At 43.4% G+C, this 14,216-nt stretch overlaps 1 protein-coding gene across 2 annotated transcripts in view; it reads left to right on the top strand.

Moving 5' to 3' along the window:
• AHCTF1 (AT-hook containing transcription factor 1) overlaps positions 1 to 14,216 on the top strand; it is a 368,321-nt gene that overhangs the window by 114,291 nt on the left and 239,814 nt on the right. For both annotated transcript variants that reach the window (XM_033936331.1, XM_033936330.1), the window contains exon 11: positions 11,164 to 11,225. In XM_033936331.1, the coding sequence (XP_033792222.1) occupies positions 11,164 to 11,225 (62 nt within the window). The remainder of the gene's footprint in view (positions 1 to 11,163; positions 11,226 to 14,216) is intronic.

Genomic DNA, 14,216 nt, shown 5'->3' with positions numbered 1-14,216 from the left:
CAGATCGAGCTTCAGGGAATGTTCCCTTAGGAGCTAGCTCACCCCAGGTTCGTCCACTAGTGGGTCAAGCACAGGCTGCAAGGTTCTATGGAGACATATCCATTATTGGAGCCAGACTGCATTCCTCCATCAGGCGTGCTGTGCAGTGTGTCAGAGGGTGGCGGAGGTGACCGGCCATAGACGTCAGGCCGGTGGGGCAGTCAGAAGATTCAAAGTTCAGCTTTCCAGCAAGTTGATGCAGAGGATCTCCCTGTGAGCTGTTCAGCTCTGTCTGCAGTGTTTTCCTGTTAGCGCATTTCTGCAAGTGCAAGCTAACAGCTTGAATTTGAGATTTTGATTTTTTTTTGGGGGGAGGGGGGTGGGTGGGTTTGAAAAGAGGTTTTTAGGTGGTTTCCTTGCATGCCCTACCCCCCCCCCCAAAAAAAAAAAAAAAAAATTCCTAAAATTGCTGTTTTTGAGGGTTCTCTGTGGTTTTCACAGGCAATTTTTAGTCAAAACAGGCCCTCAGTGGCCATATTGGATTTTTCCAGATTTGATTTTAAAGCTATTTTTCATACTTACCAGCTTCAGTTTTCAAAGAAAACTACATAGATGAACTCCCCAGGGCAGGATGTTATGGATTAATGCCTCATTTGTGGTGGATGGCTGTTGTATGCGTAGCCGTATTCCACGTGCGCTGTGATCCACGAGGGGTGAGAGGTTGCCCGGATTTGGTGCCTTCCACCTCCATGGAGGATCTTCTTGTGCCTTCTGACCTGACTCCTGCGAAGTGCACAGGCGATGCTACGGCAAAATGCAGGTGCATCTCTGGAGATAAACCTGGTAAATCTTCTACACAGTCCCCAACTGGAGTGCAAGGGTAATCTCCTGCCGTGGAGAATGTGTTTCCTGGATTTTGTTGATATGCTTTATTAGGCATAATTGAAAAGAAACAAAACTCAAGTCTCTGCCTGTCTCCCGCCAGTCTCCGTGCTGGGCACAGAGTTTTCTGCGACTGGTCCAGGGGTTTTTCCTCTTGTTTCCCCTAGGGGGTGCCAGCAGGTATGCAGGCAGTGCCCGTGGTTGCGCCAGATTTACTTTCCGTGTCAAAGTGGCCACAGCTGTGGCTTATCTGGCAGTTCTCCAGGATCTGGGTCACTACAGAGCCCCTGATTTGGGGGAGGATCTCTCTGTGCGCAGATTTTTCAAACATACGCTTGTGGCTTTGATCTCTGAAGTTCTACAGGCATTAAAGCTGCAGTCTGAGCTGCCTGTCACTGCAGAATGTTCCCTTATGAGTGATCGGAGGCCATAATTCACCTCTGTTCCTGATCATCCTGACCTTGGGTTCTTACGGACAATGAAGAGACTCCTGAGGGTCCCTTACGCTGTTCTCGTGCCATGGCGCAGCTTTTTCCCCTGGCAGATACCTTTAACAAGCGCTTTGCTTCCCTAAAGGTGGATTCCTCAGTGGTGCAGGACACCAAGCGCACTTCTCTCCCCAGTGTGGATTTTGCCCTTAAGTGTCTGTTTGATTTGGCAGCTGTTGGTGTTCAGGTGGCGTTGCTGGTGTTCAGTCAGCGTCAGCCTCTTGTTCGTGGCTCAGGCATGCTATTCCAAGCTGCGCCATGATCCTGACAACTGGTGCTTTGTGACTTGGAAGTAGATTATATGACTGATGCCTTGTATGACATTTTGAAAGTCTTTGCTGAGCTTTCTGCCTATTCCATTTCAGCTCACAGGATGCTCTGATCCGGATGTAGTCTGGTGATTCTTCTTCTAAAGTGACCTTGAGCCGGTTGCCCTTTAAGGAACAGCTGCTGTTAGGCCAGGGTCTGGATGACCTTATCGCCAGTGTACAGGATCGTAGGCCAAAGTTGCTGTCTGAATAGATCCCGCCCTTCCAGGGGTTTGGGACTTTCTAATTTTCGTCCCTTCAGGCACTCTCGTCCATACTGGGGCTCTTCCACAGGACAACGGTCCTCTTTATTTGCCAAACTGCTCTTCAGCAGTTCTTGACATCAGCCATCCATGGGGAATTGTCTTGCAGTTTCTGCAAAGAATCAGTTCTGATGCTAGGCTGGTGTTTCCTCCCCTGCATATTGGGGGGCAGTTGTTGGCCTTTCTGGTGGAATGGCAGACCATTACCTCCGATCACTGTGTCTTGAAGGTTCTCAGGGATGGCTACAAACTGGAGTTTCTCTGTCCTCTGACCAAGTATTTTCTGGATTCACCTTCAGGCCGCGCCGAGAAGGTGGTTCAGGTGTAGGCCACAGTCCGCAGACTTCTAGATATTGCTGCCATAGAACCCATAAAGAACAAACCAGGGGAAAACAAAACCACAGACACAGGTACAAAGAAACATGTCGAGTCATAGAGTCGTTTGAATGTACCATTGTGACATTGGAGGAATAAAGATCCTCACATTATCAGATGAGTTGGAGGACACTTTTTTAGTGCACATCATTCTGATCTGGACAATTCCATTTTTGTTTCTTTGTGGCCATAGAACCCATACCAGAGCGAGCCTCAGGCTCTGGGAGATACACGAATATGCTTCATCATTCCAAAGAAAGGATCCGATAATTGGAGATCGATTCTGGACCTCAAGGCAGTCAATGTGGCGCTGAAAGTGCCTCTCTTCTGCATGGAGTTGGTGCACTCAGTGATAGTATTGGTGGCGCAGGGAGAATTTCTAGCATCCCTGGATATGATGGAGGGGTATCTCTACATTCCCATTTTCCTGGACCACTGGAAGTATCTGCGGTTCTATGTCTTGGGGCAACATTTCCATTTTGCGGCAGTGCCCTTTGGATCAGCAACGGCACCCAGGATTTTCACCAAAGTGACTGTGGTTGTGGTGGCGGCGGCCCATCTTCGCACCCTGGATGTCCTGGTTCATCTGTATCTGGATTGACTGGTTGGTCAAAACTCCTCCCTTGCTTTCTGAGGGGCATCATGCTGTTCATCAAGTGGTACAGGATTTTCACCAAAGTGACTGTGGTTGTGGTGGCGGCGGCCCATCTTCGCACCCTGGATGTCCTGGTTCATCTGTATCTGGATTGACTGGTTGGTCAAAACTCCTCCCTTGCTTTCTGAGGGGCATCATGCTGTTCATCAAGTGGTACAGTTGCTGCAGCACTTGGGCTGGGTTATCAACTTCAGGAAGTCACCTCGAGCTGATAGGATTTGGAATACCTGGGAGTTCGATTTCACATGGGACAGAACAAAGTATTCCTGCCTGTGTCCCATCAAGATAAGCTTTGACAGGTTCTTAGGGACCTTCTGGCCACTCTGGTCCCAATGGCATGGCAGTATCTCCAGGTTCTGGGGACCGTGGTGGCAATGATTGATGTGGTCCCTTGGGCCAGAGCCCTGCAGGATGCTCTGTTTGCACGCTGGAATCCTCAGCGGGACCCGTTACATGCTCCCATACCCTGGACGACTATGAAACGGAACAGTCTTGTATGGTGGTTGCGACCCCTCTCGCTTTCCAGGGGCCTTACCCTCCAGATTTTGAATTGGGTGATTCTGTCTACGGATGTGAGTCTCAAAGGCTGGAAAGCGGTGTGTATGACCGTCCCTGTTCAGAGTCAGTAGGTGCCCTCAGAGTGCAAGTGGTAAATCAGTCACCTGGAGGTTGAGGTGATTTGGCTGGCTCCTCTCCACTTTGAGGGTCAACTCTGTCATTGAGCCATCCGTGTCTTCTCAGACAATGCCATGGCAGTGATTTACGTCAATTGGCGGAGGGGGGGGGGCACAAGGAGTCCCTCCCTGAGCATGGAGGCTCAGCTTCTCTTCTGGTGGGCGGAGAGCCAACTTGTGGTGCTGTCAGCGGTGCACGTGGCAGGAGCAACAAGCAGTTTTTCTCAGTCGTCAGATGCTGGACCCTGGAGAGTAGTCCCTGTCAGAGTATTCGATTGCATAATAGATCAGTGGGGGGTGTCCCACGTTTGATCTCATGGTGACTGCAGCCAACAGGAAAGCTGATCGGTTCTTCATTCGCCAGTGCGAGGCTGGTAGCACAGGCTGGACGCTCTAGTTTGGCCCTGGCTATGGGAAGGTCTCCTCTGGCCCGTGGTCTGTTGAGGTGGATAGCGACCCATGGAGGACGGGTATCCTGCTTAAGTTCAAGTTTATTAAAAGTTTTATACCTCCAAATCAGGCTTCAAGTTGGTGTACATCTAATAATTAAATTTAAAATAACAAAGGGGTATAACATAAGTCACAATATAACAAAAAGACTTTAAAACCGAACAGTATTTTATACATATTAATACAGAGACAAACAGGAAATACAGAAAACGATAGGAAAAGGGGGAGAACTACAATGTATCAAAGTACAGAAAGGAGAAGGGAAGATATGAGGGAGGGGAAAATGAAAAGTTACAAGCTGAGAGAATTAAAGGTAAAAATGTCCTTAAAAGGACGGTTATGGCCTGAAGGCATCTTGAAACAGAAAGGTTTTCAGTTTTAATATGAAATAATTTAGGGCTGTTTCTTCTCTTAGAAGTGTTCCAAAGCGAAGGAGCTGTAACTGAAAAGTTATTACGCATGATGTTGATGTGTCTTAAGGATGGTATGGAAAGCAGGTTTGGCCAAGGCAGCAGTGGTATGCTAACTTGGTTTGGCTCCAGCAGGATTGGGGGCTCCAGCTACTTTGTCATTCTCGCCTCCTCACGCAGGGTCCACTTGAGATGCAGGATCCAGACAGCTTTAGTCTTACAGCATGGCTCTTGAGCACGCCGCCTTAAGTAGCCAGGGCTATTCAGCTGTGATTGCCACGTTGCTTCACAGCAAAAGGAAGTCCACAGTGGCGACCTATATGAAGGCTTGGACATGTTACCTGGTGCGCCCTGAGACTGGTGTACCCATCTGTTGCATCAATTCCTTGGGTCCTGGAGTTTCTGCAGGATGGTCTGAAGAAGGTCTTAGCAGTAGCTTCGCTCCTGATGCAGATTGCTGGTCTTTTGTGTATGGGCTCTCATCTGAGGGGCTCTTCCGGATGTGGCTCTTTGACTTAGACCTCCATTGTACTTTCCCTGTCTGACCTGGAATGTTAATCTGGTTTGCCGTTCTCTAGCTTTTCCGCCGTATGAGCCTCTGGAGCAGGCGTCCCTTGAGGATCTCACAGTCAAGATGGCTTTCCTGGAGGCTATTACCTCAGCCCATAGAGTTTCAGAGCTTCAGGCTCTCTCCTGCTGGGATCCTTTTTCTCTGTATTACGGATTCCGCTGTGATGCGTACTTTCATCCTTCCTTCTGGAAGTGATTTCTGCTTTCCATGTGAATCTAGAAGTCCGACTTCTTGCTTTTGCTTCCACTGGTTCGAGAGAGTAGGACTGGGTGTTGCAGTCCTTGGACGTGTGCAGGATTTTGTTGCGGTATCTGGAGGGCACCAGAAAATTTCACCTCCCTGACCACATGTTTGTTCTGGTGGGTCCTGCCCATAAAGGTAGGCTTGCTTCTCTAAGGCCACCATTTCCAGGTGGATCCATATTACCATTTCTGCAGCTTACATGGTGGCCGTAAAGAAGCCCCACTTTGTGGGCTCATTCTACCAGAGGTGTTTTGTCCTCTTGGGCAGAGTTGTCATCCATTTCTCTGGATGAGATTTGAAGAGCTACTATCTTATGCATATGTTCACCAAGTTTTACACAATTGATATGGCAGCCAAACAGGAAGCTGCTTTTGGTGCCTCAGTGTTGGCAGCGAGCTCATCAGTCCCACCCTGATGTTTTCGGGACTGCTCTGTTACGTCCCACTAGTCCTGGAATAAAGTGGGATTGTACAAGAACGAAAGATTAGGTTCTTACCTTTGCTAATCTTCTTTCTTGTAAATCCACGTTTTATTCTGGGAACCCACCCTATACCTTTATGATTTGCCAATTGTCTTCGTTTACAAGAACTGGTAAGCTAGATTTCTGTTTTTTGATCACCCTTTATTAGAGTGCCATCAGAACGGATTTGGCACTTAATTTGAGGGGATTCCTGGTTCAGGCACCCCTTTCTGACAGTGCAGGCTGTCTTTCCCTATAGCACTGTTTTGTTGTTCGAGTTTCTAATATTTCATAACTTGTTCTCTTGTTTTTCATTTTTGCTGTTTTGTATTTGATATGAGCAGAATTGACTTACTTGCCGGGGAGTTTCCCCCTTCCCCTCTCTCTTATTATCCTATACAGATGTTCCTGACTGCTTTAAGACTGAGATTACAGGGACAGTGATGAGGTAAGAAGGGGGAGGGGTTTAAGTCTCTGAAGTTTGAGGCTTCCTACAAAGTCCTGGTGGGTAGATGGAAATAACCCACTGGTCCCGGAATAAAATGTGGATTTACAAGAATGAAGATTAGCAAGGGTAAGAACCTAATCTTTTGGTTTTTTTGTGTTGTGAATCTGAACCTTAATTCCCTCTCTTCTTTATAGTGTGGAGGACAGACAGCACTTCTTTTAAGTCTACTCCAGCGGACAGTGTTGACCCAAAGGACCTTTCTAAGGTACTGGAGGGCTCTTCTGTTAGCGCAACTACCACTACAGTCCCCGTGAGCTTTATTAAAACATCAATGAGTACTAGGACTAATACTTCAATTGTGCATTTCCCCTTTGGGGGCTGAACACACAGATGTCAATTTCTCACAAGGAGAAGCATTCTAAATTAAAGAGACGGACAGATTAATTCTCCCAGCAAACTACACAGAAAGGTACTCCGCTCCCAGCAATATCTCCAGACACAGTAAGTCTCCACTCTCGTTCTATCCCCACCTAAAAAAACCCCCCAAAAACCAACTTCATGGTGCAAAACAATCAGTTCCTGTACCGAATCCTGATATGCTTCCTGCTATTCAGCAGCTCGTTTTCCTACCTGTCCATGCTTTTACCTACACAAAGGACACAAGGTTCGGCATTATTTCTGGTGCAGCTTTTCTAAAAATTATTGCAACAGCCATCTTTTTAAGAACCTCAGATATTACCTTCTCAATATTTACTGCCAAATAAGCATCCTGAAGCTCATGTTCCATCTCCAGCTACATCTCTTCTTCCACAGTTGTAACTTATCCAATGGCAAGACTCTCCTCATCATTCTCTAGTATACTTTTTAGATGAGAAGGTTTTTTATCATCCTGATAATTTTAGAGGTAGTCCCTTCAACTTGTTGCTCATAGTCCAGATATTTCCAATTCAATGCCTAAGATGTTTTCTGGTGGATTCTAATTATGTGAAATTCATCCCGAAATTCTCAGAGAACTTGCATTGGCATCTCAGGATGGCTTTATTGATTGCAAGGATTTTGAAGCAATTATGAAATCCTTTGTTACCCCCAAAGGCTTGATATTATTAGAACCTAGTCACTCAGGCCAGGATTCTCATAAAACCATGTTGAAAAGCAACGGTCTGCTAACGCAGCTGTTTTGATAGCAAATTTAAAAAAGTGAGACATTCTCAAAAATTCACACGTGTAAATAAGGTTGGCAAAGGTTTGCTAAATTTGCATGTGCCCATCGCTAGTTATAGTGATGGACACATGCGCAGAAAAAAAATGCAAAAAGAACCCCCCCCCCCCCCAAAATACACAACAGCAGCAGGAGAGATGTTCAATCTCTCCCACTGCCAACCAACAACCCCCACCCCCAAACAGCAGGAGAGATGCCAATTCTCTCCCACTGTCAACCAACAAACACCCCCCCTCCCCGCAGCGGAAGAGATGCCGATTCCCTCCCACTGCCAAGTGAAACCACCGCCACCTGGCCACATGCCCCCCCTGGCATTGGGAGAGATGCCCACTCTCTCTTGCTGCCATACCCCCCCCCCTGTCTCTGACATCTACCCCCTTATCTCCATGTAGATCTGTGAACTGAAGGAAGCAGATTCCCTCTACCCAGCTGGCCTGCATCTTCCAAAATGGGCCTTCCCCTCCCCAGTGCATCTTGTGGTTCTGATTGGCCCAAGTTGTTTAAGGCTCTTCCCATGATTCTGTGTACTTTGATTTGAGAAGGAACAATGGGGCTAAGGTCTTTTTCTCAATTCGTATATTTTATAACATTTTTGCTGTGAAGAAGCATTTTATCTCTTCAGACATAAATTCACAGTTTATGAAAAACCAAGCATCTGTTATAATATCTTCCAGATACAAAATTGCCTGTGACATTATGAATGGATCAATGGAATTCATTTACCAAGAAATTTAAACAATGCATGAATATACAGCTTCATGCTGCATAATTAAAACTATTTCATTATGAATAACTTTTGTATTATCTTAAATAAAATCTAACTAAAGATAATTTTCTATCTCAGAATAGCATTTTATTTAAAAAAAAACCTTATTTAAATTTTAAAAAGATTTTTAAAAATCATTGATTTTTATTCACCCTGGTTGCCACATCGTTCTGTTGTGTTAGAGGCAGTATTAAAGAAAAGTAAAGCTATTAGTTACATCAGGATATATCCAAACTTTTTGACCTCCAAAGAGTCCATGAATTAAAGTATAATCTTAAAACCATATTCGAATCTTGCTCAAACATAAACGAGACCAATAAAGTGGCTTGTTCACTAGCTTCCATAATGTTTTCTTTTCTCAAAATAGCAGATATATTTTCATCATCAATCAGACCGTCTCTATTTACATCCTCTCCAATCTCCTGAGGGCATTTCGTTAATGGTAAATAATATGACTTATAGGAGGAATAGTTCAATTTCAATTTTCTTAAGAATGGCAAACTATTTTTCACCAATACATGTTTAAATTGTTATATATCCTCCTGTAATGTCTGATTTGTTTGGTTAAGTCTATTTTAACTGATTTCACAGTCTGGGTCAGAGTTTCAATTTTAGAAGTTAACCTCCACAGTTGATCTCCCAATGTAACTAAGGAAACTCAAGAACGTCGGAAAAATTTCCTAGCTATGAGGCAAGAGACCGTAGGTTTAAGGGCCACTTTCTTATTAGCTTACCTCTGTAAATGCCAGGTCCGTTTTGTTGGTAACAAATATATTTTTTTTGTCCCTAAACAGTTAAAAACATTTCTAGAGCGAAAGAAATTATAGTTAGAATGTATTAAAGATGGATGAAATATCATGTTAATGTCTCTCCTATGTAAATTATCTCCTTTAATTTTCCTTTCTTTGTCTTGGTGTGAGAAATGTCCTCCTTTTTGTGGTCTAAGGAAGAATTTAATTTTTGGGAAGAAATAGTTGGTTTCACCCTAATGTCTATTTTTTGAGATTGATTCCTTTCTGTGTTACTTAAATAAGAATTACCGGTATGTCTTGTGAATAAAATTAAAAGAATACAACCAAATCGTATTGTCCTGGTAAAGATCTCAGGATTTTTTATACCATGGATAGATAAGTTTACTTGGGGGCTATGTTAGCTCAATGCATAATGGCTTATCAGCTACAGATTCTTCACTACCAGCATTCCCAATTATATAAAGCACTGGATCTATTGCCTACAGGATCTCTCTCTGAACATCTCAACAGTATAGAAGTGTACTTTAAATTTAATCAATATTCCATATGATATGTATAATACTGTATCCAGAATTGGCATAGTCTCTATAGCAGTTAGATGAGCTACCTGGGTTTGTGCTTCTGGTCTCTGCGATGAGTTATATGATCGGTTAGTTGATGCCTCATGTCAAGTTGACAATTTATTTGGGGACAAAGTTAAAGATAAGGTTTCCCAAGCTAAAGTGGATAGCATCACTGTCAAAGAGCTCAGTATTCTGTGTTCCTACCTCTTGACACCTCTACATCATACAGGAAAACATCCTCTTCTTTGTAGGTATTATCCATTCCAGCTATACCCTCAGGTTTAATATAGACAGATATCAATCTTACTCTAGGCCTCTCCACCTTGAAATTATCCTCATACTTCCCTTTGGAGGTGACATCCATGAGAGCGTAAGTCTCAACCTTCTACCTCTTCCCGAGTAACAAAAAATACACCTGATTTTTGACAATTACCCAGTAGGGAATGCCTTAATTTTTCCCCACAAATTATGGTGCAGATTAACTACAGAAAATTGGATATTAAAAATTATTTCACAGGGTTACAAACTTGGTTTTGCCAAGCTGCCACCCATTTTCCCTTCTGCTAAGAAAATACCCTCATTAAACCAGAATGTAATTCTACAAGAGGAAATCCAAAACCTACTTTGTGCTGACACAATTTCAGTCTGTGCCTTTCCATTAGCATGATCAAAGATTTTATTTTCATTATTTTTTACTTCTGAAAGTCAGGGAGTCTTTGCCCTGTCCTAGACTTCAGGAACCTAAACTGTTTTATAAAAAAAGGAAAAGTTCAGAATGTACTCAAGTCTTCTAGAACCCAACAATTGGCTCACATATACAGACCTCAAAGATGCTTACATGTACATTCCTATACACCCAGACCATTGGAAATACCTTTGCTATTGATTTGGCCTGATCTAGTGCCAATTCAAAGTACTACTATTTGGACTCTCCTCTGCACTGAGTCTTTACCAAGTGCCTTTTGGTAGTAGCAGCACACCTAGGGACATCTGGACTATTTTTATTTCCGTACTTACACTGGTTGTACCTGACAACCCTCAGTTTGGGAGACACCAAGTGTGGCTGCAGCTTATCCAAGGAGAAAGCGTAGTTACTTACTTGTAACGGGGGTTCTCTGTGGATAACTGGATAATGCAGACACATCTCCTTCCCTTCTTTAAACAAAAAAAAAAAAAAGGAAGACATATTTTTTGCTTTGCAAGGATTTGTAGTTCATTTACACTCATTTTAATATTCATCTTTCTCTCAGAATATAACTCTTTATCTTATCTATGTAAGATTGGAATTGACTTTTTGGACTCCTGTGACATTGAGGAGGATAGACCATAGACCGCACTACTTACTAATGAAGAATAACCAAGGGCTTCTTTTACTAAGGTGTGCTAGCATTTTTAGCGCACGCAGGAAATTATCGTGCGCTACGCTTCTAGAACTAACACCAGTTCAATTCTGGCGCTAAGGTCTAGCGCGCAGGGCAATGTAGTACGTGCTATTCTGTGCGTTAAAGCCCTAACACGGCTTAGTAAAAGGAGCCCCAAGTGTCTGCATTATCCAGTTATCCATGGCGAACCCTTGTTACAGGTAAGCAACTACGCTTTTTTGTACTGATTCTGTTACAAAGCACTTACAAATTTCTATGCATATTTTCCTTTTCAGATGCCACATGTCTGTTGAATTCAGGAATTATTCATATAACTTGCACAGGGTTTCAGAAGGAGGTATGTTAATATTTATATCAGAAGCTTTATTATGTAGACTACATTAAGGGCCTCCTTTATTAAACTGCGTTAGCAGTTTTCTAGCACGGGAAGCCATACTGAATGGCCCGCGCTGCTCCCAACGCTCATAGAGTTCCTATGAGTGTCGAGAGCAGCTTGGGCCTTTCGGCGCGGCTTTCTGTGCTAAAAACTGCTAGCGTAGTTTAATAGAAGAGGGCCTAAGTGATTGCATTTTACTACTAGCCGTGCATTTTACATTAAATTTTCTTTGTAGGGATACAGCTTGATAATCAGAAGGCATGATAAAGTGAAATCATTTTACAACAGTTCCTTGTTTTATAGGAAGCCAGTGGTATTGTTAATCAGTAGTTACATTTTAGAATTGATATTTGATTATAGTGTGAACTTGTTTTAACAGAATTTTGACCCACTCTTCCTATACTACTTCTTTCTGCAGACCATGTTCTATTCTGTATAGACTAAAGTCTTGCTATAGTCCAGAGCCATTCTAATCAGTACCCTAAAGGGAATATAGCATTCTCTTGGGTACTTGAAATAATTTAAAGCTGCAGATGCATTTTTAGGAAAGGATAGAAGAACACAAGATAAGTCATGGCCACAGTCCATAAAAACCAAAGTGAAGAAACTACAGTACTCCCCCGAAATTCGCGGGGGTTCCGTTCCAAGACCACCTGCAAATTTTGGAAATCCGCAAATATTGGATATGGTGCTAAAATGGCTAAATATGCCCTCCATATCATATTTAAATAGAGTTGAATGTGTTTTCTCACCAATAATGATGAAGGTATGGACAAGAAAGCAGCAAAGCAGAGGATTTACAGCTCCTCGGGTGGCATCTCTTTGGGCACATCAGGAGGAGTTATATCTTCTGACAGGTCTTCTTCTGGTGTGGTTTTGTGCTGGCTTGCCTTCATAGGTTTAAGGAACATTGTGATGGGAAGTTTCTGTCGTTTCTTCATGGTGGCAAGGAGGGTCTTATATGTCTGAATGGAAGCATCGATGCCATTATTAACTTTGAGAGCCTGAACCATATAGGGATCCCATGCTTCAATCATCCCTTGCAACTCCCTTGCTGTCCTCATAATCTGGGACAGACATTCTAATGTCAGACCATGTTCCTCCTCTTCCTCAGGATCACCTCAGAATCGCTTCACCTTCATCTTCGCTGACGGACTTTGTTAACTCCAACAAATCCTCATCTGTCAGGGGCTCTGAGTGGGCATCAATGAGATTGTTGAACTCATCTTGAGTGATGTCACCACCTAGAATCCTTGCCAGTACTACAGCCTTATCGACAGCCTCATGCTGAATTTATTCTGGTGATAAGCCATTGTATTCATGGACACACTCTGGCCACAGCTTTTTCCAGCATGCGTTGAGGGTCTCCTTTTTTATCTCCTTAAAAGCAGCTTGGATGACTGATAGGCACTTTGCAATTTTAAAGTTACGCCAGTAACTCTTTAATGTAAAATTATCATTTGTGTCCATTACATCCACAAGGTGTTGGAGAGAATTTCTTGTATAAAGAGCCTTGAAGGTCCAGAGGTTGGATTAGGGAGGTGGTGTTGGCAGGGAGGAACTCAATCTGGACTCCCTCATAATACAAATCTAAAGGGTGTTCGCCAGCATTATCCATAATGAGCAACACTTGGAATTCCATGCCTAAGTTGTAGAGGTAATTCTTGGCTTGAGGGATGAAGCACTGCTGAAACCAGTTTGAAGCTAGGATTTTGGTAATCCAGGCCTTTGGGTTGTGCATCCAGTAGACTGGCAGCAGGTTTTTATTTTTGTTTTTGAGGGTTCTAGGGTTCGCTGATTTGTAGATGAGTCCTGATTTTATCATGTAGCCAGCAGCATTGCCACACATAATTAGCGTCACTCTGTCCTTCTGTGCCTTAAACCCTGGAGCTTTGGCTTCATCCATCATGATGTAAGTTCTGGACGGCATCTTCTTCCAGAGCAAGCCTGTCTCATCCATGTTGAAAACTTGTTCTGCCTTATAGCCTTCTCCTCTATGATGTCCCTGAAGGTCTTGGGGTACTTTTCAGTGGTTTTTTTGTCTGAAGATGCTGCCTCTCCATGTAGAGAAATACTTTTAATATTGAATCTTTTTTGAAAACGATCAACCATCCTTTGCTGGCTTGAAAATCTTCAGGCTCTTGTGTTGTAGATGATCCGGGTTGCTGTTCTGTGGCATCCATAGCAAACTGCTGGTACAATTTCCTAGCTTTTTCACGGATGATGTTACCGTCCAAGGGGATGCTGTTTTTCCTGCAGTCAGTGGTCCACAATGCCAAGGCAGATTCCATCCTAACGTTAGTCTTATTTCTTACTGTTGTTACTTTATTGGCAACATCATAGAAACTTACTGATATGGTGCTCCTGATCGCTGTCTCGTTCTTCTTTATGTAGCGTACGGTGCTTTCATTAATGCCATAATGGCGTGCTACTGCAGCATAACTTTTTTGTTCTTTGAGCATATCCAGCAGCTCAACTTTCTCCTGGAGTGTCATACACTTCTTCTGGCGCTTTGGTTCATTTCTTTAGGCCTTTGAAGGTTCAGGGTGTTTGGGTGGCATCTTAGGGCTTTCATCGGTTCATGAAACAATCGAGAGAGCTACACTCTGATTGGCTACTTTCAAAACTCCCACCAAACCTTTTCAATCAGCTTTATTGGCCACTGTGCTTCCAGACATTTTGTATATGTAAATTTAGCTCGCAAGGGATGATTGAAGCATGGGATCCCTAGACAGTATGGTTCGGACTCTCAAAGTTAATAAAAATGGCATTGATGCTGCAATTCAGACATGTACTGTACAGTAAAACCTTCCTTGCCACCATGACGAAACAACGAACGTGCAGAATGAGGCAGCGATCAGGAGTAATGTACAGTATCAGTAAATTTCTGTAATGACAATAAGAGATAAAAAATAAGAATTACTGTTCAGTATATGGTTCTTAATTCATTCT

This window comes from Geotrypetes seraphini, chromosome 3 (assembly GCF_902459505.1).
Source record: "Geotrypetes seraphini chromosome 3, aGeoSer1.1, whole genome shotgun sequence".
NCBI lineage: Eukaryota > Metazoa > Chordata > Amphibia > Gymnophiona > Dermophiidae > Geotrypetes > Geotrypetes seraphini.
This window is presented reverse-complemented; position numbering and strand designations above follow the sequence as displayed.